Genomic DNA, 16383 nt, shown 5'->3' with positions numbered 1-16383 from the left:
ATGTTCAGTGTTGAAGTACTGGGTGTATTGTTTAAATCTGACACTGCTAAACTTGGAGAACATAGGTTTTCACTTCAGAATGATTTGTTCTAACTTGCCCTCTTTTCCATTTCTGTTTTGAGTAGTTTCTCTCCATACCAATTTTCTGATGGGTTTCTTTTCTTGGGACTGTTTGCCATGTCCTAAAATACTCCTTAGATCGTGTAATGTAAAGATTTTTTTTTTTTTTAAGCAAACAGCTGCAGCAAAGACAGACTGTTCCTGTGCAACAGTAGTCATCACCTAGGGGAGCTCTGTTTAAACGTTATTGCTGCTTGCCTCTGCTCTTCACAAAGCAAGCTCAGGAAGTGTGGTTTCAGACCTGCATGAAACATTCCTTTGTTCCTGTTGACCTGCAGGTATTTTTGTGATGCCTTAACCTTGAAGTAGAACATCTTCAATTTTTTCCTCTTTAAAATTTTTTTTGTGTCTGCTTGAGATAGTTAGCTCTACAGTTTGTGAATCACTAAGTAAAATAACTGCTGTGAATAAGCATTCATTTTGCTTGGAAGAGGTGGAAACATCCACTCTGGTAGTTCTTTGATTCCTAAAATACAAGTATTCTAAAATTTGTTTGAAGCTATCAGTACCGAAACTGTTAAATATTTCTCAGTTTGGAAACTGTGGTAGGTTTGTAACTTCTGGAGGCATCCTCTGCAGAGTGTCTGTCAACTTGTTTAAATGGAAACTGATTTTCTGCTTCTCTCTTTTTGGCATTATTCAAGTTTTTCATACCTTTTCCGCTACTAGGTTCCTGCATAGGTAAAACCTACCCTACATGTTCTCTAAAGCCAGGAAGACATATCTTTAAAATCAGGGACTATGTTAAGTATGTGCTGGTATACAATTATTACAGAATCATTTCTCTTTTCCTGCACAATGGCTTTGGATTCAAACAGTTCAGCTGTACATCAGACAATCACTATCCTTAGTTAAATTGTACTCAGTGTTTTGAGGAACTGTATAGTAACTTAGGAATGCTGAAGGAGACCTCTAGTTACTGTAGCAAGAACTCAGTTTGGTGTGCTCTTGGGAAAAGAAAACTGGAATCTGAAACAGAGTCAGACTCTTTTGTTGACAACCAGGGAGACAAAGAACATGGTAATAAAAGGATTTCCAGGGTTTGAGTATGAGTCCAGAATAATTCAAAGAAATACAGACTGTTGAGCTTGGACCATCTTTTCTACAGGAAGCTGACTGTAGAAGTGGATTTTGGGTGATCTGTTACTTCACAATACAAAAATTAACTATGTTTTGAAACAAATATATTTAGGGGAAGATTTTGAACACCATATTAGCCTATCTAAGGGGATTGAGCTAAATGGGCATTCTTCAATCATTTTGTGTTGCTGTCCCAGGTCAGCCTCTACTTCTCTGGGGAGGCTGAGGATTTAGTTCTTTGAATCTATTTGAGTTATGCTAAGACACAGAAAAATGATCCATTCTGAACTTTCTTAAATCTGCACGGGTTACATGTGTAGACACCACTTAAATTTCCTTTAAAACCCAAATCTTGAGTTCTTTGTGAGTTGCCAGAAAGCAGCTCACTTGCACCCCAATGACTTTCCAGAGAAAAGTGGCAGAACATGGTGTTGAAATTCAGAGGTATCTCATGTATAGCAGCTTTCTTAATGACTCATTTGCTTTGCTGCAAATTACTCAATGAACACATTGAATAAAGGTGGGGAAGTAGAATTGTCTGTAGGAAAGGGTTGGGTTTCTTATCTTATTATGTCTTTCCCTTCAGGTGTGCCCACAATTTGACACAACTAAGCCAGTGGTGTTGAAAGCCTGCCAGAAGAAGCGTCGTGATCCTCACAAGCCCTATAATCAGGATGCCAACCACAGTTCATTTCATGCAGGAGGAGCTTGTCGAGGAGCTGTAGCCTGCAGATTTCCTCCTTTAACTTTTGAGAATCCAGAAGGACATGCAGTCCCTCCGCTGGATGATCCAAATTGCTTGAGAAAGAACGCACAATGCTCTCCCAACCAGCCTAAGAAAGGGACAGCAGCAAACTCCAACATCCAGGTGCAGAGTCCAGAGGACTGTGGAGAGCTTGCTCCCCAGCCTGTGGAGCAAGAAGTCCCTAATCCATCGGATGCAGAGGCTGCACATGTTCCTTCCCCAAGGAATGGGGAATGCTGCAACACTCTGTCACAAAGCACTCATGCCTGGCATCCAGAAGCAGAGCTGCCATTGGGTATTGATCCCTGTGGGAGAGGGGAGGCGGCAGCAGTACTGGTTACAGACACTCCGGAGCACGCGTACGGCCTCAAGGTCACCTGGAGACGGCGGCCGCACATAATGAAGCACCTGCGGCAGCAGGGCAAGCTGAGCGCCGCGGACATCCTGGTGAAGGCAGACATGGAGCTCCCGAGAAGGCAGGCCCACACCTGACCCGGCGGGAGCCGCCACTCGCTGCGTGCAGGGACACGCCCGAACAGAGGCTGGCGCTTCGGAGCTCAGCAGGGGACGTCATTCAGCCAGGCCCTCTACAGCGCCGGGCAGAGCCGCCGAGAAGCGCCGGGGCGGGCGCGGGGGAGGGTCCAGGTGGGGTCTTTTGGGGCGGACTTCCGTGGGGAAGTGTGTCTGGCAGGGCTTTGTGCCCCGCGCAGTTCCCGCCGGGACTGTTGCCCGCTCCCGGCGGAGGCGGCGGGCGGCCCCCGCACCGAGGGACGGGGGCGGCCCTTGCGTTCCGCCGCGCGTGCGCGGCACCGCGGCCAATCGGCGGGCGGCGTGCTCGCGGCCGCGGCCAATGGCGACGCGCCTCAGTGCCGCGCGCCGTTGCTAAGGGCAGCGGCGGGCGGAGGCCCATAGCAACGGCGGGGCCGCGATGGACGGAGCGGGGGGATCCGGCGGTCCCGCCGCCCACAGGTGAGCGGGGCTGCGGCTGGGGCTGGGGCGGCAGCGTCCCCGGGGCCGAGCAGACCCGGGCGGGGGCTGCCTCGCGTGGCAGCAGCGCCCGGTGCCGGAATGAGCGGCCGCAGCGGGGCCCGGGCAAGCGGAGCCGCACGGCAGCGGCCACGCGGGTCGGCGCTGCCCCGGTGACATCTGCGTCCCGCTGGCGGGCGGCAGCCGCGCCGCCGCTTTATGTGCGGGTGTGTTCTATGTGCTTCGTTCATCAAAGTTGGTATGCATCATCTGAATGCTTTTAGATTAAACCGTTTCCTGGTGTCTCGGTCCACGCTTGGTTTCTGGGCGCTGCTGTGAAGCGTTTTCGCCGTGTTATTCAGCCCCTCTGCTCCTCCTAATGAAGCTCTCTGGGTATTTAGTATCACTCTGGTTGTGCCTTTGCAAGGAAAAAAGGAGGAATAACTGAAACGAACGCAACTGATGTAATAGGAAAAAGAGCTGTGAACTATGGAGAAGCGGTTTTGGAAAGACTTTATGCTTGTGGCACTTAAGTAGCTCAAAATCAAAATTATTTGAAATTAAATGTGAGTGTACTGGCAAGCAGAGAAAATGGATTTTGGCAGAATTGGCGTGATTGTAAAACCAGGAAAATCTATCTTTGTGCCTCTGTTTGGATAGGAAGAAGTAAAGTGAGAAACCTAATCTTTGGGTAGTGAAATGATAATGAACACAGTGTAGAAGAGAAACAGAAATATTTTCTCAAAAATATTTCTCTCAAAAAGAGAAATATTTTCTATTACATACGTTGTTGCATTTGGTAATTAAGGAGGATGAAAAGCAACAATAGAGTTTCAAAGGGTCCTGTAATTGCTTGGATCCACCAAATATGCTATGGAACATTAGATTACTTCTTCATGCAGACTTGAAAAGCCTCGGGTTATCTAGCAGTTCTGGAAACAATTTTTAAGGAAATGATGTCCAGATATGTGTAAGTTTCTCTGCACAGTAGACGTTTAAGTTTGACAAAGTTGACACTACAGGAAATAACACTGCTCTTCTGATAACAGTTCTACTGGCATAGTTTCTCTCTGCTGAGAAACTTGTCTCATGTGCTTTGCTGGGTGCCCCCCAGAAACAGGCTAACAATAATGGCAGGTCATGGGATAGCTGCTTCCCTCCCATCCCAGTTTATTAAATAAACATTATTAAAGAAACATCCATTTCTTTAGCCTTCTTAGTCCCCATGCTTAAGGTAAGAAAACTAGAATACACAAACCTAAAGAAAGGTACATAGCTTTAAAATAGATCTGTAAGGCTTGTTATTTTTAGAGGTGTTAATTTTTCTGAAGCATTCATCAGCATTGTAATAAATTTGAGGAAGACAAATGTCTGTATTCTTAGACAAAAATAGTAAAATTATCCAGGAGTTGTTAATCTGGTTACTAGAACTCTTGTTTGGTGAAATAATTGTCAGTTGTCCACACAGTGGATCTTATGGAAAGGTAAATGTGATACGTAATAATTGGCACTTCATGGCAATGAAGATCCTACAGGTAAAGCTTAACAAAGCTGTACCTGAGAACTGGTTGGCAGCTTTTTTTTTTTTGCCTTTTTTTTTTTTTTCTTTTTTTTGCCATTTTTTCTCCCAGGGGTGGAATGCCTTTACTATTGAACAATGGGAAAAATACACATAAAGATATTGGAAGTATTTAATTTCTGATGGACAGAGTAGAATATTACCAGTCAAAAATTTAATGCATATTGTTTGGTTAGTGTGCTGTGGGATACATGATGATGGAGAGAGAGCAGAGATCTTAGATTTGGGCCATCTACAGGCTGTTACTTGCAAATACTGTGTTGTGTTAGACTTTCTTCCACTGGAACTGGCTGCAACTGGAATTGCTCAGCTTCATTTTAAAGTTTGGCTTTCAGGTAAACATGGCACAACTGTCCTAATGCTTTAGAAAATTATAAGCTTGATATTGCTGTTTTATGGTAAGTGCTAGACTGTCTGTCTTATTTGGGAAAGTCCATTTGGAGACTTACCATGAAATTATTAGTGTAGAAACACTCAGGTAAAAGTAATTCTAATTTACTGTAAGCTTTTGAAATATTGTGACGGAAACTTGTTTCTTATGGCATGTATGTGCTTTAGAATCTCAGAGACCAATGGACTTTGCCCTTTTGCACAGTAACTACGCAGTGTACAGGAATACTTAGAGCTTCCCACATGCTGCATTCCAAATATGCTTCAGCTTCTGACTTGCAGATGTCATCATATAAGAGGAGCAGAATTTTCAAGGGGCAAAAATCTTGACTGAGTCTACAGAGACTACAAAACTGGATGTTAGCTACAGCGGTCCTGCCCTCATTTGGATGCTTGCTTGGGGTCCAGACATGCATCAGTTAGTGGCTTTCAGTTTCTGAACTCTGGAACTCTGGGATATTTCCTCAGTGTCTCCCAAAGTTAATGAAGAAAAACAGCCTGTTGCCAATAAGCTCAATTTCCAATATATTAAGAGCCCATGGATTAAGAGAAGTTGAAAACTTCAAAAGTGGTACTGTTGTCTGGCAAAAAGCCCTTTCCACATTTTAAAAACTTGATTGTAGTTGAGGTTGTCAGGAATGTGCCTGCCGGGCTTGAGTATTTTTTATAAATGCAACATAATTTTGATTTTGAGGAGAAAAAAGACAAAATACTTTGCTAATTATTTTAGCTATACTTGTGAACCAGAGAAGATGGGTAAGTTTAAAATTCCTTTTAAAAACCTCTCAGCATCTCTGTTAGTCTTTGGGCATTTTTATTTAGCCACCAGTGACCTTCTTAAAATTAACAAGCAATGTTTGTTAAATTCCAGGACTACAATTCTGTAAGTCTTATCCTTGGATGAACGAGAATTGGCTTAATGGTCTGTTTGCTTCACCCTGTTCAGCTCTAAAAATTATAATGAAGAAATATGTCTGAAGTGAGATAAATCTGGAAGTATTTTATAAGTGTGGTTGATATGTACTCCTTGGAGTACAGATTCAACTGAAAAGAAAGCCTTTTGCAATTTGATTCTGCTGCTGTTAATGTGAATGAAGGAGTCACCTCACTTCTTCTGATGTAGACAGCAGTGGCAAGAGAGAAAAGGGAACAATATGTGACTAAAATTTCTGAATACAATTTGAGATTCACTTAGTAACAGCAATTGCAAAGAGGTATCCTAAAGTTGAACCTTGTTTGAATTATCTCTTTAGTTTCTAGTTAGCTCTTTTCCCATCTCTTATCGCCTAGAATTTAGGTTACTGGTGACCCATTTTTTCAATAGAGAGCCATTACTTTTCTCTTCTGCTTTTTTTTTTTTTTTTTTAAATCAGGGTGTGGCATTTGTAGGAGGGAAAATTGCGCTGACTTAACATAATTATGACTTTGTATGTGTGAAAGCTTTCTGCAACCAGACTTGCACTGGGATAGCTCCAGACTCTTGTTTTGTTGATGAGGCACAGCTGAGTGATCTCCAAAATAAAACTGTGTTGTAATTGGGTCATGGGATGAATTCTGTTCTAAGTGGATTTGCTGATATGCCTGGAGATGTCGCCTTAGACTACTGCAAGAACATTTACGCCAACTCTTAGTGCTCTTTAAAACACACTCTGTGGGATGTTTGAACTCTTAACTGCCTGTGTTCTTGCTTTAGGAGCCTGGGTGCTTCTACATTCCTTTCTGACTTTGCATTCTTATATGATATCTGAGGCAAAAAGAGCAAGAACTAAAATCTAGCAGTGATATCTTGCTAAGTCACCTAGTTTGAGATCAAAATGACATTTTGCTCTTTCTGTCTCTTTAATAGCTTTGCCTTTCAATTTTTCTAAAGTTAAAAAAATTCTGGACAGGGAATAAATGTCTACAATCAGTTCTAAAGTGTCAGTTCAGAAAATGTAATGTACCTTTGCTTATTTTTAGTTTGAAATACTATTACACAAGTACAATTCCTCTTGTCAAGTGTGATGCACTTATTTTCAGGGAATTTTGTTACCTGGTCTGGGTTAAGCACAAGCACGTGCTATTTAACTGCTGCCTTTATTGCTAGGAGATAGTAATGGCTGCTCTACATTTCACTGGCATCCTGTTGTAATGAGGTAAAATGTCAGCAGAAGTGACAGGCAAGGTTTAATAATTCACAAACAGAAGGTCACAGGAGACAGAATTCCAACCCCCTGGGGATCTTGCTTTCCTCTTTCTTTGGGCTGAGGTGTTTCTATAAGTGAAATGACCACGGGGATTTGAAGCGTGTAGTTGAGAGGACATTAAATAGAAAGGTGAAATTCTGCTTGTGGAATAAATTTCTCTTTCTTTTCCTTAGCAGAAACCTAAGTTTCATTAGGTTCAACTGAATAAACCTGAAGCATAGTTCTCTGCAGTTGCAGTGGTGGTAAGGAGCTGAAAAGTCCTGAATCATGGAGTCCTGAGCTGTGAACTCTTGAAGGAATGTGCCTAACAGGAGGTTCCTTCTCTCCCTTTTCTTGAAAGAATTATAATAAAAACCCAGTTGAAACCCCCTGTTTGGCTACACACTTAAAATATAAGTTTATGTGCATATTCACATGATTGTGGTTTTTTGTGCCACCCTCTCAGCATTATTATGGCTTTGGTTAATGGCTTGTGTGGATTTCTGGCTTCTCTTGGCCTTCCTTCCAGGAGAAGATACTGGTTTTGCTTTAGGTTTGCAGAAATGAATTTATTTGTTTTCCTTAGCCACAATTCTCAATCTCCTTTCTGTTCTCCCAACGTAGTATAGCAGAGAATGGCAGAGGCTTTTGTTTGCACTCTGCTTTATAGTCCAAATAGAAGTCATACTAGCTTCTGTCCAGAGAGTGCTGATTTGTTTTCCTTGCTCTGTTCCCTTGTTCCAAGTAAGAGGAGCTAATCTTTGGTACTTGACAAGGCACTTTTTGAATGGTGTGTAAAACACTAAGCAATAAAGTAGCCAAAATAGTTCTGAGCTCAGTATGTAACCTTTTCATCATGCTTTTATTCCTGTGGCATTTTCTTGCAACAACCTATATTTTTTATTGTCATCTAGTTTGTGCTCTCACACTTGGGATCTATACTTGTTACCTCTAGAACCCAACCAGACAGAATCACAGAGGCTGGAAGGGGCTTCTTGAGATGATCTGGAGCAACCCTGCTGCCTAACCCTGGCTGGAGCATATTGCACAGAATGATGTCCAGTTGGGTTTTGAATATCTCCAAAGATGAAGACTCTACAATCTTCCTGAGCAACCTGTTCCAATATTTGACCGCTTTGTCTGGAAAATTTTTTCTTGGTGTTGGGTAGAATTTCATGTGTTTTAGTTTGTGTATATTGCCTCTTGTACTGTCAGTAGGCACTGCTGGCTTTATTTGCTTTACACCTTTCTATCAGGTATTTATACACATGGATAAGTTACCTCCTGAGTCTTCACTTCTCCAGGCCCAGTTCTCTCAGCCTTGCCTCACGTAGAACATACTCTGGTCCCTTGAGCACCTTTGTGGCCCTGTGCTGGTTTTGCTCCAGTATGTCCATCTCTTTCTTGCTCCCAGAGGCCCAGAAGTGGATGCAGCACCCTGTGTGTGGCTTCACCAGCAGAGGGGTAGTGTCACTCCCTCAGCCTGCTGGCAGTGCTTTCCCTGATGCAGCCCAGGATGCTTTGCCTTGAGAGAGTGAATTGCTGGCTCATGATAAACTTGTCCACCAAAACAATATTAATCAATTTCTGAAAAAATTAATCTCAACAAACGGCATATGCTTCATTCTTTGTTTAACCATAATTCAACTTTTCTCCTATGGACCTTAAATTTCTCAATATTCTGTTACTTTACCTTATTGGGGGTGTGTTTGTGTTGGTGTGTAATAGTGCAGAGAATATCCCACTGAGATTATCATTCTGAGATGATAATTTTATACTGGGATTTTGTGCTTCCACAGATGCCATTTTGAAACTGAAGGCAGGTGTGATCTTTGAGTGGTCATTTTACTTTGCCTGCACAGTTTCATTTTACCTTATAAAATCTGGAACAAGTACTGTAAAGAAAATAGAAGCTTGTGTCTCCTGTACTGATAAATCCTTCTTTTTCGATTGTCTTGGCTGTGGTCAGTCAGTACTAAACTGCATCATTGTTTACCTAGTTACATTTGGCATGTAAACAGTCCCCCCAAAATGGATGCAAGTACGGAAAATTTAGTGCTGCAAGGATAGGCTTGCATAAAATTCACTCCTTCTGTGGGTTTAGCCAACAAAAATAATTATTAACCTGTTAATATTTTATAGCAAATAATATTTGTAGCATGTACTCCTCAGATTAGTTTTGGCTGAATTCCCTTTTTCAGCGCAGTATTCCTGTTGCTATGAGTTGTCAGGGCAGCTGTTTTGCCACAATAGAGGTGAAACGTATCCATATGCATTTAGATACATGCAAAGAATATACATATATTCTTCAGAGCACCAGCCTTTTCAGGTTTGGTTGTTTGGGGTTTTTTTTTTGGAAGAGGGTGGTTAGCATAGAAGGGCAGATGGTGGGTGTTTTGATTTCGGTATTTTTGACATGCTTCTGATCTGTGTGGCTTTAAAGAAAAACACCTCATAATTTCACATTAAAATTCCATTTTTAAGCCTGCAGGTAGGTAGAAGCAGAAGTTTTAAATTACTAGCTTGCTGCTTGGTTTCTGTAGGATCTTCGAGTTGTCAGTTGTTCAGATAGTTGGTACAAGTTATTGGCAGGAATATGTAGTGGTTTCAGGTATATTTTGACACTAAGTAGGACATGCAGCTCTCATGCTTGTCTCTAATTGCTCCCTTAATCCACACTGGTCTGGAGCTGAGTTTATTGTTCTTATTGGTCCATTTTATACTTACTTTCAAATATTCTGAGATAAATCTTGCTCAATCTGCATTATGTGGGGGCATAGTTTCTATACTAAAGCAAATCCAACACAGTTGTTTATTCATTCATTCAGAATTGCTTCCAAAATTAGGTGTTCATTCTTTCCATGCCATTGTTCTCATAATATATTCTAGGTGAAAAACTTCTCAAACAAATTTTGTGAACACTTTCTCTAAACAGTATTCTATTGGCATTAGTGGTTTTGAGGTGCAGAGGGATCAAAGCTCAAACTGATTTTACTTATTTCTGTAAAAAAGGCAGATGCACTAAAACTTGCCTTTATTGAAGTATCACCTGCTTAAAAATAATTTAATGAAATGCTAATGCAACTTCAGCAGTGTCACTTAGAAATAGGTGTGGGATTTTATGGCTGACTTGCAGCAGATCAGTTTACTTTGGAAGACTTACTGCTTATTAATTATGAAGGAAAGAATATCCTGTGTTTGCCATAAAAAGCCACTTTTCTGCCTTGGGGAAGGCAGAAAAATTTGGTAACCTTCACTCTTATGGGTGGTATGCTATGCATTTTCCCAAAAATGTGCAATTACAGCTGTGTCAGAACTCCACCCTTTTGTGGATTGGAAGGTGCATTACAGATAAATTTTGTTCCTCAACCAGTTTCCAGAGACAGTATTGTGATTTTTGTTTGGAATCTATCTTTTGGAAGATAAGAATCCTTGTTCAACTAACGTTTTTTTCTGCAGCTTGTTTTATTTCATAGCTGTAGTTCAGATGAGAATAATCCACAGAAAAGTTTATTGGAGGGTTAAGAGTCAAAACACTTTCACACCAGCAGACTCAACATTTCTTACTGAAGTTGCTTTTACTTGGATTTCTACAGCTAAAAATAAAATCCAGTGGATGAAGATGTGGGCCACAAGCCAAATTCTTCTCATCCCCTGTTTTTTAAATTCTGGGAGTATTGCTCAGAGATATAACTGCAGCTACCACGTTAATCAACTGTCCTGCAAAGGAAGAAGAAATTACATGAGCTTTGGAAGACTCTTGATGGAAGCAGTCCTGTGTAGAGTGAGAAATGGAGCACAGGATATTGGGAAAGTGGGAAGATTTGTGGACCAAAATGGTGTTATTGTGCCTTGGAGCTCCTTTAAAAGGAGTAGAGCAATGGAAACAACTGAAAATTTAAGGATCTTGATTATTAATATATAGATTCATATTCCTACTGGTATCCAAAGATTGTGTTTATTGAAAGGATTTCTGTGACAGACTGATGCAAAAATATCAAGCTTTTTTGTAACAAGGCACGGTAAACTCAAGATCCATTTTACTTTAAAATTATCTGGAAGTTTCTGCTGGACACTTTGCCTGAATCTCTCTGCCAAACCATGGACTATCTGAAATTTTAGTACCTTCCCTAGAGCTGTGCACAAATAGGTAGTAATTCCTCAGTTTCTCTCACCAATAACTGAGTGCATGTACACTGCTGATACGTACTGTAAAGATGCTTAGGACAGTTCAAAGCCAAACAAGCTGTCTTTCCTTCTCTTGGGTCAGATTTTCATGTAAGGTTTGAGTGGGGTTTGCTTCTGTCAGCTAGTTTGACCTTCCTCCTAAAAGAGGCAGCCACTTTTTCTTTACCAAACCTTTAACTACTTGAATTGCAGGATAGAGTTAGCTCACTGGGAAGCCTTTAAACCTGCAAGTCTTTGCTGCATTGTTTGTTTAGGAGGAGAAACTGAGTATAGTATTTTTTTAGTGGAATATAAGGAATATACATTTTATTGAATGCAGGGAAAACTATCATGGTGTTTTCCTTTGTTTAACATATTTCAAATCTGTCTTTCCAGTATATTCTCAGTCATATGGAACATTTTGTCTCTATAGGGTGCTCTTTCCTGTTGCTTTTCTTACTTTCTCTGCTTATTGCCTCTCATTCACAGCGGCCAGTCAATTCCTTTCAAAACTGGTTCATGATCCATGACAAAGACAAACTTTTTTTTTTCTTTTTGCCTCCTTTTAATTTCAACAGTCAGTATATAAAGGGGATTTAATTGAAATAACTTGAAAGAAGAATGCTTAGCTCTCCCAACTGGGATAACCACACCTGAAATAAGAGGTAAACCACAGCCTTAGTCTACAACTTCTAACATAAAAATATTGAAGCTTGATTAAAATCTGTTGTTTTCTGTTGAAAATCCTTAGCTCCATGAGTTATCTGATGGTTAATTAGTCACAATGTTAAATAAAAAAATATTTGCAATCTGAATTTGTTTAGCTTCAGTTATTTATGTCTGGATTTTGTCTTGTGTACCCTCAAATCCATGGACTCCAATGGCGTGTACTGAGTTTCTCTTGAATGAACTGTAGGATGCATTGAAATCTTGCTAAGAGGTGCACTTTCCAATCCTTGGTCAATTTGTTCAGGTTTCTGCTGAACACTCTTCAATTCTTCATTCCTTTCTCTTGTGTGGACCTTGGACAGAATGGAAGAACATTTTTGGGCTGGTGGATTGCTTTTATTTTCTACATTCTGCTTTAATATCAGGGTTTTTCCATTGTTCTCAGAGTTGGATTATACTGTGAATTTGTTTGGCTGATTCAGTAGTAGTTATTGGCAAGTGATTAGAACATAAGTATTTTAGTTGTGTGTGTCTTTGTTTTTTTGTTTTTTTTTTTTCTCCCAAGTACAGCATACTCAGAAACAAAGACAAGCTGCAATGAAAACAAGAGTGTTACCTCTGCTTATCCACAGTTTGTAATGCCAGCATTTCATTGATATTGAAAAATATGTCCATTCTGAAAGAGCTGCCAATAGATGTAGTGTGCCTTTTTTTACAGAAAGGAAAATAAACCACACAAAAAGGAAGCTTCTGTTACATATATTAATATCTGTTAAATAATTTGTGGGTTACATTTTTATTGTGGTTGTTTGCTATTCTGAAAATGGTTAGGAAAGACCAAATATATTTATAATAAATTTGTTGCATGTTCCTATTGCAACACTTTAATTTCTGATTATGAAATGAAAACCAGGCTGATTCTGATTTCAGTTGGAATTTGAGATGCTACCAGTTAAAAATAAAACTTTTTGTTCCATGTAAATTTGTGCCAGATCTGTGAACCCCTTTTCATCTTGCTATCTGCTTCCATGCTTTATTAAATATTATTTAAGGTGCTTCCTCACTCTCATTTTTATTCTGTATCCAGCACTATCATTAGTCTTTCCTTGTATGTTCTGTTCTGGGTGATCTCTCCTTTCTCTGTGGCACATGTCTGTTACCTGTCATGAAGCTTCAGTAGGATTGCAGGTGGATTCTGGTAAATGTTGCAGTTGTGTCTGTGGGCAGGATCGCATGTAGGCTGCTGTGCTGCAGTGGTTGGGAGGAGGACATTGATACAGACTGCTTGAAAATTTTCATTTCTTATTTATCAAGTGTAAATGGGCAACTGGTTTGGTGGTCGTGATTTTTTTCCCCCTGTTTTTAACTGTGATGTTGTAGCTATGGAAATTCTGCTTATTTTTCCTGTTCCTGATGGATATTTACTTTTTCTTATTGCACATAGACCCTTCAAGCAGCAAAGCAAAGGGCACAGTTGTTTGGTGTGGGCATGTCTGATGAGCACTGATGTGTGTTGTCAGTCCAGCTGAAGGAGGATTCCTGTTTGGAGCCTGCAGCTGGATTAGCACACCACTTACATTCCTTAGTGGTGAGCTGTGGGAATGACTCTGGCACAGCGTTTTCCTGGTAAAGTTTGTAATAACACCAACGCTGCTTTCGGGGGTAGAAAAAGGTTTGAAGTGTGGGAATATCTTTTTTGACTGGTTATTATGTTTTCATAATGTTGAGTTCTAGAACAAAAGTTGCAGAAGCAGTAAAAAAAAAATATTGTGAAAGGGGTGTCTTTAAGCTAGTATTTATAGTGCTACATTGTCATGACGTTTGTTTTACTGTTTGTGTGAAACCTTGCACTTAAAAATGGCAAGCATTGATGCTTGCTTTTATTTTGTTTCGCCTGCAACTCGGCAATTTTGGTCTGTGTTTTAAAGTAAATTGTAAGAAAACACTTTGCGATCTTTTTCCTTTATCAAGGTCTGTGACCAGTTAGAATCTTTGTGCTGAAGTATCAGTTAAGTGGCCAGAGTTGAGGCACTGTGTATTCTGTGTTATGTTCCTGTTACATAATGTAACTTTATTTCAGTCTTAGTAGAAAATAATTTAACATATCATGTAAATAATTTTCACTGAAGATTTCCACAAGGCAAGTCCTGCTATTTCAGCACTTTCTCATTTTCCAGGTAGAAAGGAAATCTTGTAAACTTATTTCCTAAAGTGGTAGTGTTTATTTCTTCTGGTTTTTTAAAGAAGAGACTCAAATTGCTTGGGGATACATTTTCTGCTAGGAAAAGCAACAAAACCGCAGATAGCAGCTTGTATCTACACAGGACACCTTTGTGTCCATCAGAACATGTCTGTAAGTCTGCTGTTGATCTCAGGTATGTAGATTGCTTTATAACAAACTCTCAACTGCAGTTAACAAATGTCATCAAGTTCTTAAATTCAGGAGGTGTATGAGAAGAAAAGGACTCTTCCCTCTCCCTTTTGTGTGTGTGGGATTTTTTTGTCATTAATATTTTAAGTGGAACTTTCAGTTGTTTTTCAGACTTTGCTAAAGATGGCCTGTTCCATCACCTATGCTATAACTAATAAGTATGTCACCTTTTAGGCTGAAGTTTCGTGTGACAACTGTTGTATATTGTGCTGCACTCAGTAGATGTGCTTCTGCTTGTTTCTTTCTTAAGTGGTTTTTTCTTTCTTTTTTGTGGCCATTTTCAAGAGAAGATGACTGTATTATTGCAACTGTTGCTTTGGGGATACACAGCTCTTCATCCCTATTCAAGAAAAACACTAATTTTTCCAGGCCCTCCATTCCTTTAGAATCCAAGACACTGTGTATTACAGGTCCATGTGAGGAGTAACATCAGTTTTTAGAAACAATATGTTTTCAAGGTCTTAGAACTGTTGTGTGATACTTCAAATTCATAGGAAAAAAAGTACAGAAATAAGGAAAACTGTGGAGTAAAAAAGCAATGGCAGTCTTAACTTGCTTTAAAGTACTACTTGTTGGGAAGTCAGTATCAACTTTAGAGTGTACAAGTTGTTATATATGATATGCGTATACAGAACTCTTTTTCTGCATATTTCAACCTTCCAGAGCAGAATCTGTGTTTACTGGGGTAGTTTGTCTTTAAAGACCTTTGATTTATCATCTGCTTGCCTGAAGTTGAGTCAAATGTGGGTCTGTTAGGGGTTAAGGGGACTCAGGCTTTTCTTCTCTCCTTAGCTCTCTGTGCTGTAATCCAATTTCCATGGCATGTATTTTGCAGAAACCCCAGCTCTGCTCTCTCTGTCTGTCTCTGTTTTTCCTTGTTAGGGTTATATTCAGCACTAGCTGCCAGCTTGTGACTTCACATCATTGGACATTTATGGATACCTAGACCAGACAGAGAATTTCCTGTTTAAGTTGAAATTGTGGCTTGCCCTGCTTTTCTGCATGCTATTAATAAAATATATAATGTTTGTCTGTTTCCCACATTAAGTACCTTCTTCCTGATTCTTTCTTACTTCCAGAGAGGTCTTTGTCAAAACCGTGTAGAAGGAAAGAGCACAACTGTGGTCAGCAGAGTATGTGCCTAATAGTCAATGAATATTTCCCCTTTGTGGGGTTAACTGCTCTAAATTGCATTTTATGGAATAATTTACTATCATACAAAAGGAAATGGGAAGTCTCTATGGAACACAACTTGGAACAAAAAAATCAGAGTTCTTATGAAAGTTATCTATAAAATACTGAAATAGGGAAATAATTTTTTTTTTTTACCTTTAGGAGTTAATGTCAGGTGTTGCAAACACAGATTCTCTCAGGTATTAACTGTAGTTAATTGAACATCTGTCAGGAAGAGAAAATGATGTAGATTTGACTCCAAGACAACACTGAATTCATTTGAAATCAGGTATCCTATGAAGGAGCAGGGACTTTACTGAATTGATCTGAACTGTGTTAAGCCTTCAGGTGTAAACTGTCTTTTAGCCCCACCTCAGCAGAAGTTTGTAATCCATCTACCAGTGACGAAGTCTTTTGTGCTTTCAAAGTCTTTCCAGAAAGTTTTAGTAAGGGGACTAAACCAGAGTTCAGTCTTATTTATGACAGAATATGATGTTTTATTTTTAATATCTCGTGTCTTGGTCTTCATGTGAGATGGAAGTAATGTCTAACACTCATTTTTAAGTCTTGATGATGAAGCTGTTGTCTGAAAATATCTTATATTCTTGTAATGCGAACTGTTTAATAGTAATAATTAATTGTTTATTTTGCTTTTCCAGCATCTTTGAGGATGAAAGCATGAAACTACGACAGCTGAAACTGCAGAATCAGGTAAATGGTAGTGCTGAAACTGGTAAAAAAAAGTACAGAAAATCAAACAGCCCTCTAAAGACTTGAGAAATGGCAGTGAAGTGCTAAAAATGGTTGGTTTAATGAACTTCAAAGATTTTCATTGTTTTTGTTAGTTCAAGTCAACCTTGCCATGGCTTGTAGATTTGGTGTGTTTGACAAATTTATT

At 39.8% G+C, this 16383-nt stretch overlaps 2 protein-coding genes across 5 annotated transcripts in view; both read left to right on the top strand.

Moving 5' to 3' along the window:
- The window catches only part of RHNO1 (RAD9-HUS1-RAD1 interacting nuclear orphan 1), a 28325-nt gene extending 25744 nt beyond the window's left edge, over positions 1 to 2581 (top strand). For 3 of the 4 annotated variants that reach the window (XM_039699686.1, XM_039699687.1, XM_039699685.1), the window contains one exon: positions 1787 to 2581. In XM_039699686.1, coding sequence (XP_039555620.1) covers positions 1787 to 2437 — 651 coding nt within the window. In that variant the 3' untranslated portion in view covers positions 2438 to 2581. Of the gene's footprint in view, positions 1 to 248; positions 399 to 1786 lie in introns of those variants that run through there. The other variant, XM_039699688.1, reaches the window with a different exon arrangement.
- Positions 2582 to 2613: 32 nt separating this feature from the next.
- Positions 2614 to 16383, top strand: part of TULP3 (TUB like protein 3) — a 32597-nt gene continuing 18827 nt past the window's right edge. Inside the window, exons 1-2 of the mRNA XM_039699667.1 lie at positions 2614 to 2914; positions 16145 to 16196. Coding sequence (XP_039555601.1) covers positions 2874 to 2914; positions 16145 to 16196 — 93 coding nt within the window. The 5' untranslated portion in view covers positions 2614 to 2873. The remainder of the gene's footprint in view (positions 2915 to 16144; positions 16197 to 16383) is intronic.

The sequence above is a fragment of the Passer montanus genome, unplaced genomic scaffold (genome assembly GCF_014805655.1).
Source record: "Passer montanus isolate IOZ18808 unplaced genomic scaffold, ASM1480565v1 scaffold137, whole genome shotgun sequence".
NCBI lineage: Eukaryota > Metazoa > Chordata > Aves > Passeriformes > Passeridae > Passer > Passer montanus.
Note: the sequence above shows the minus strand (reverse complement) of the source record. Positions and strands in the feature narration are given on the sequence as shown.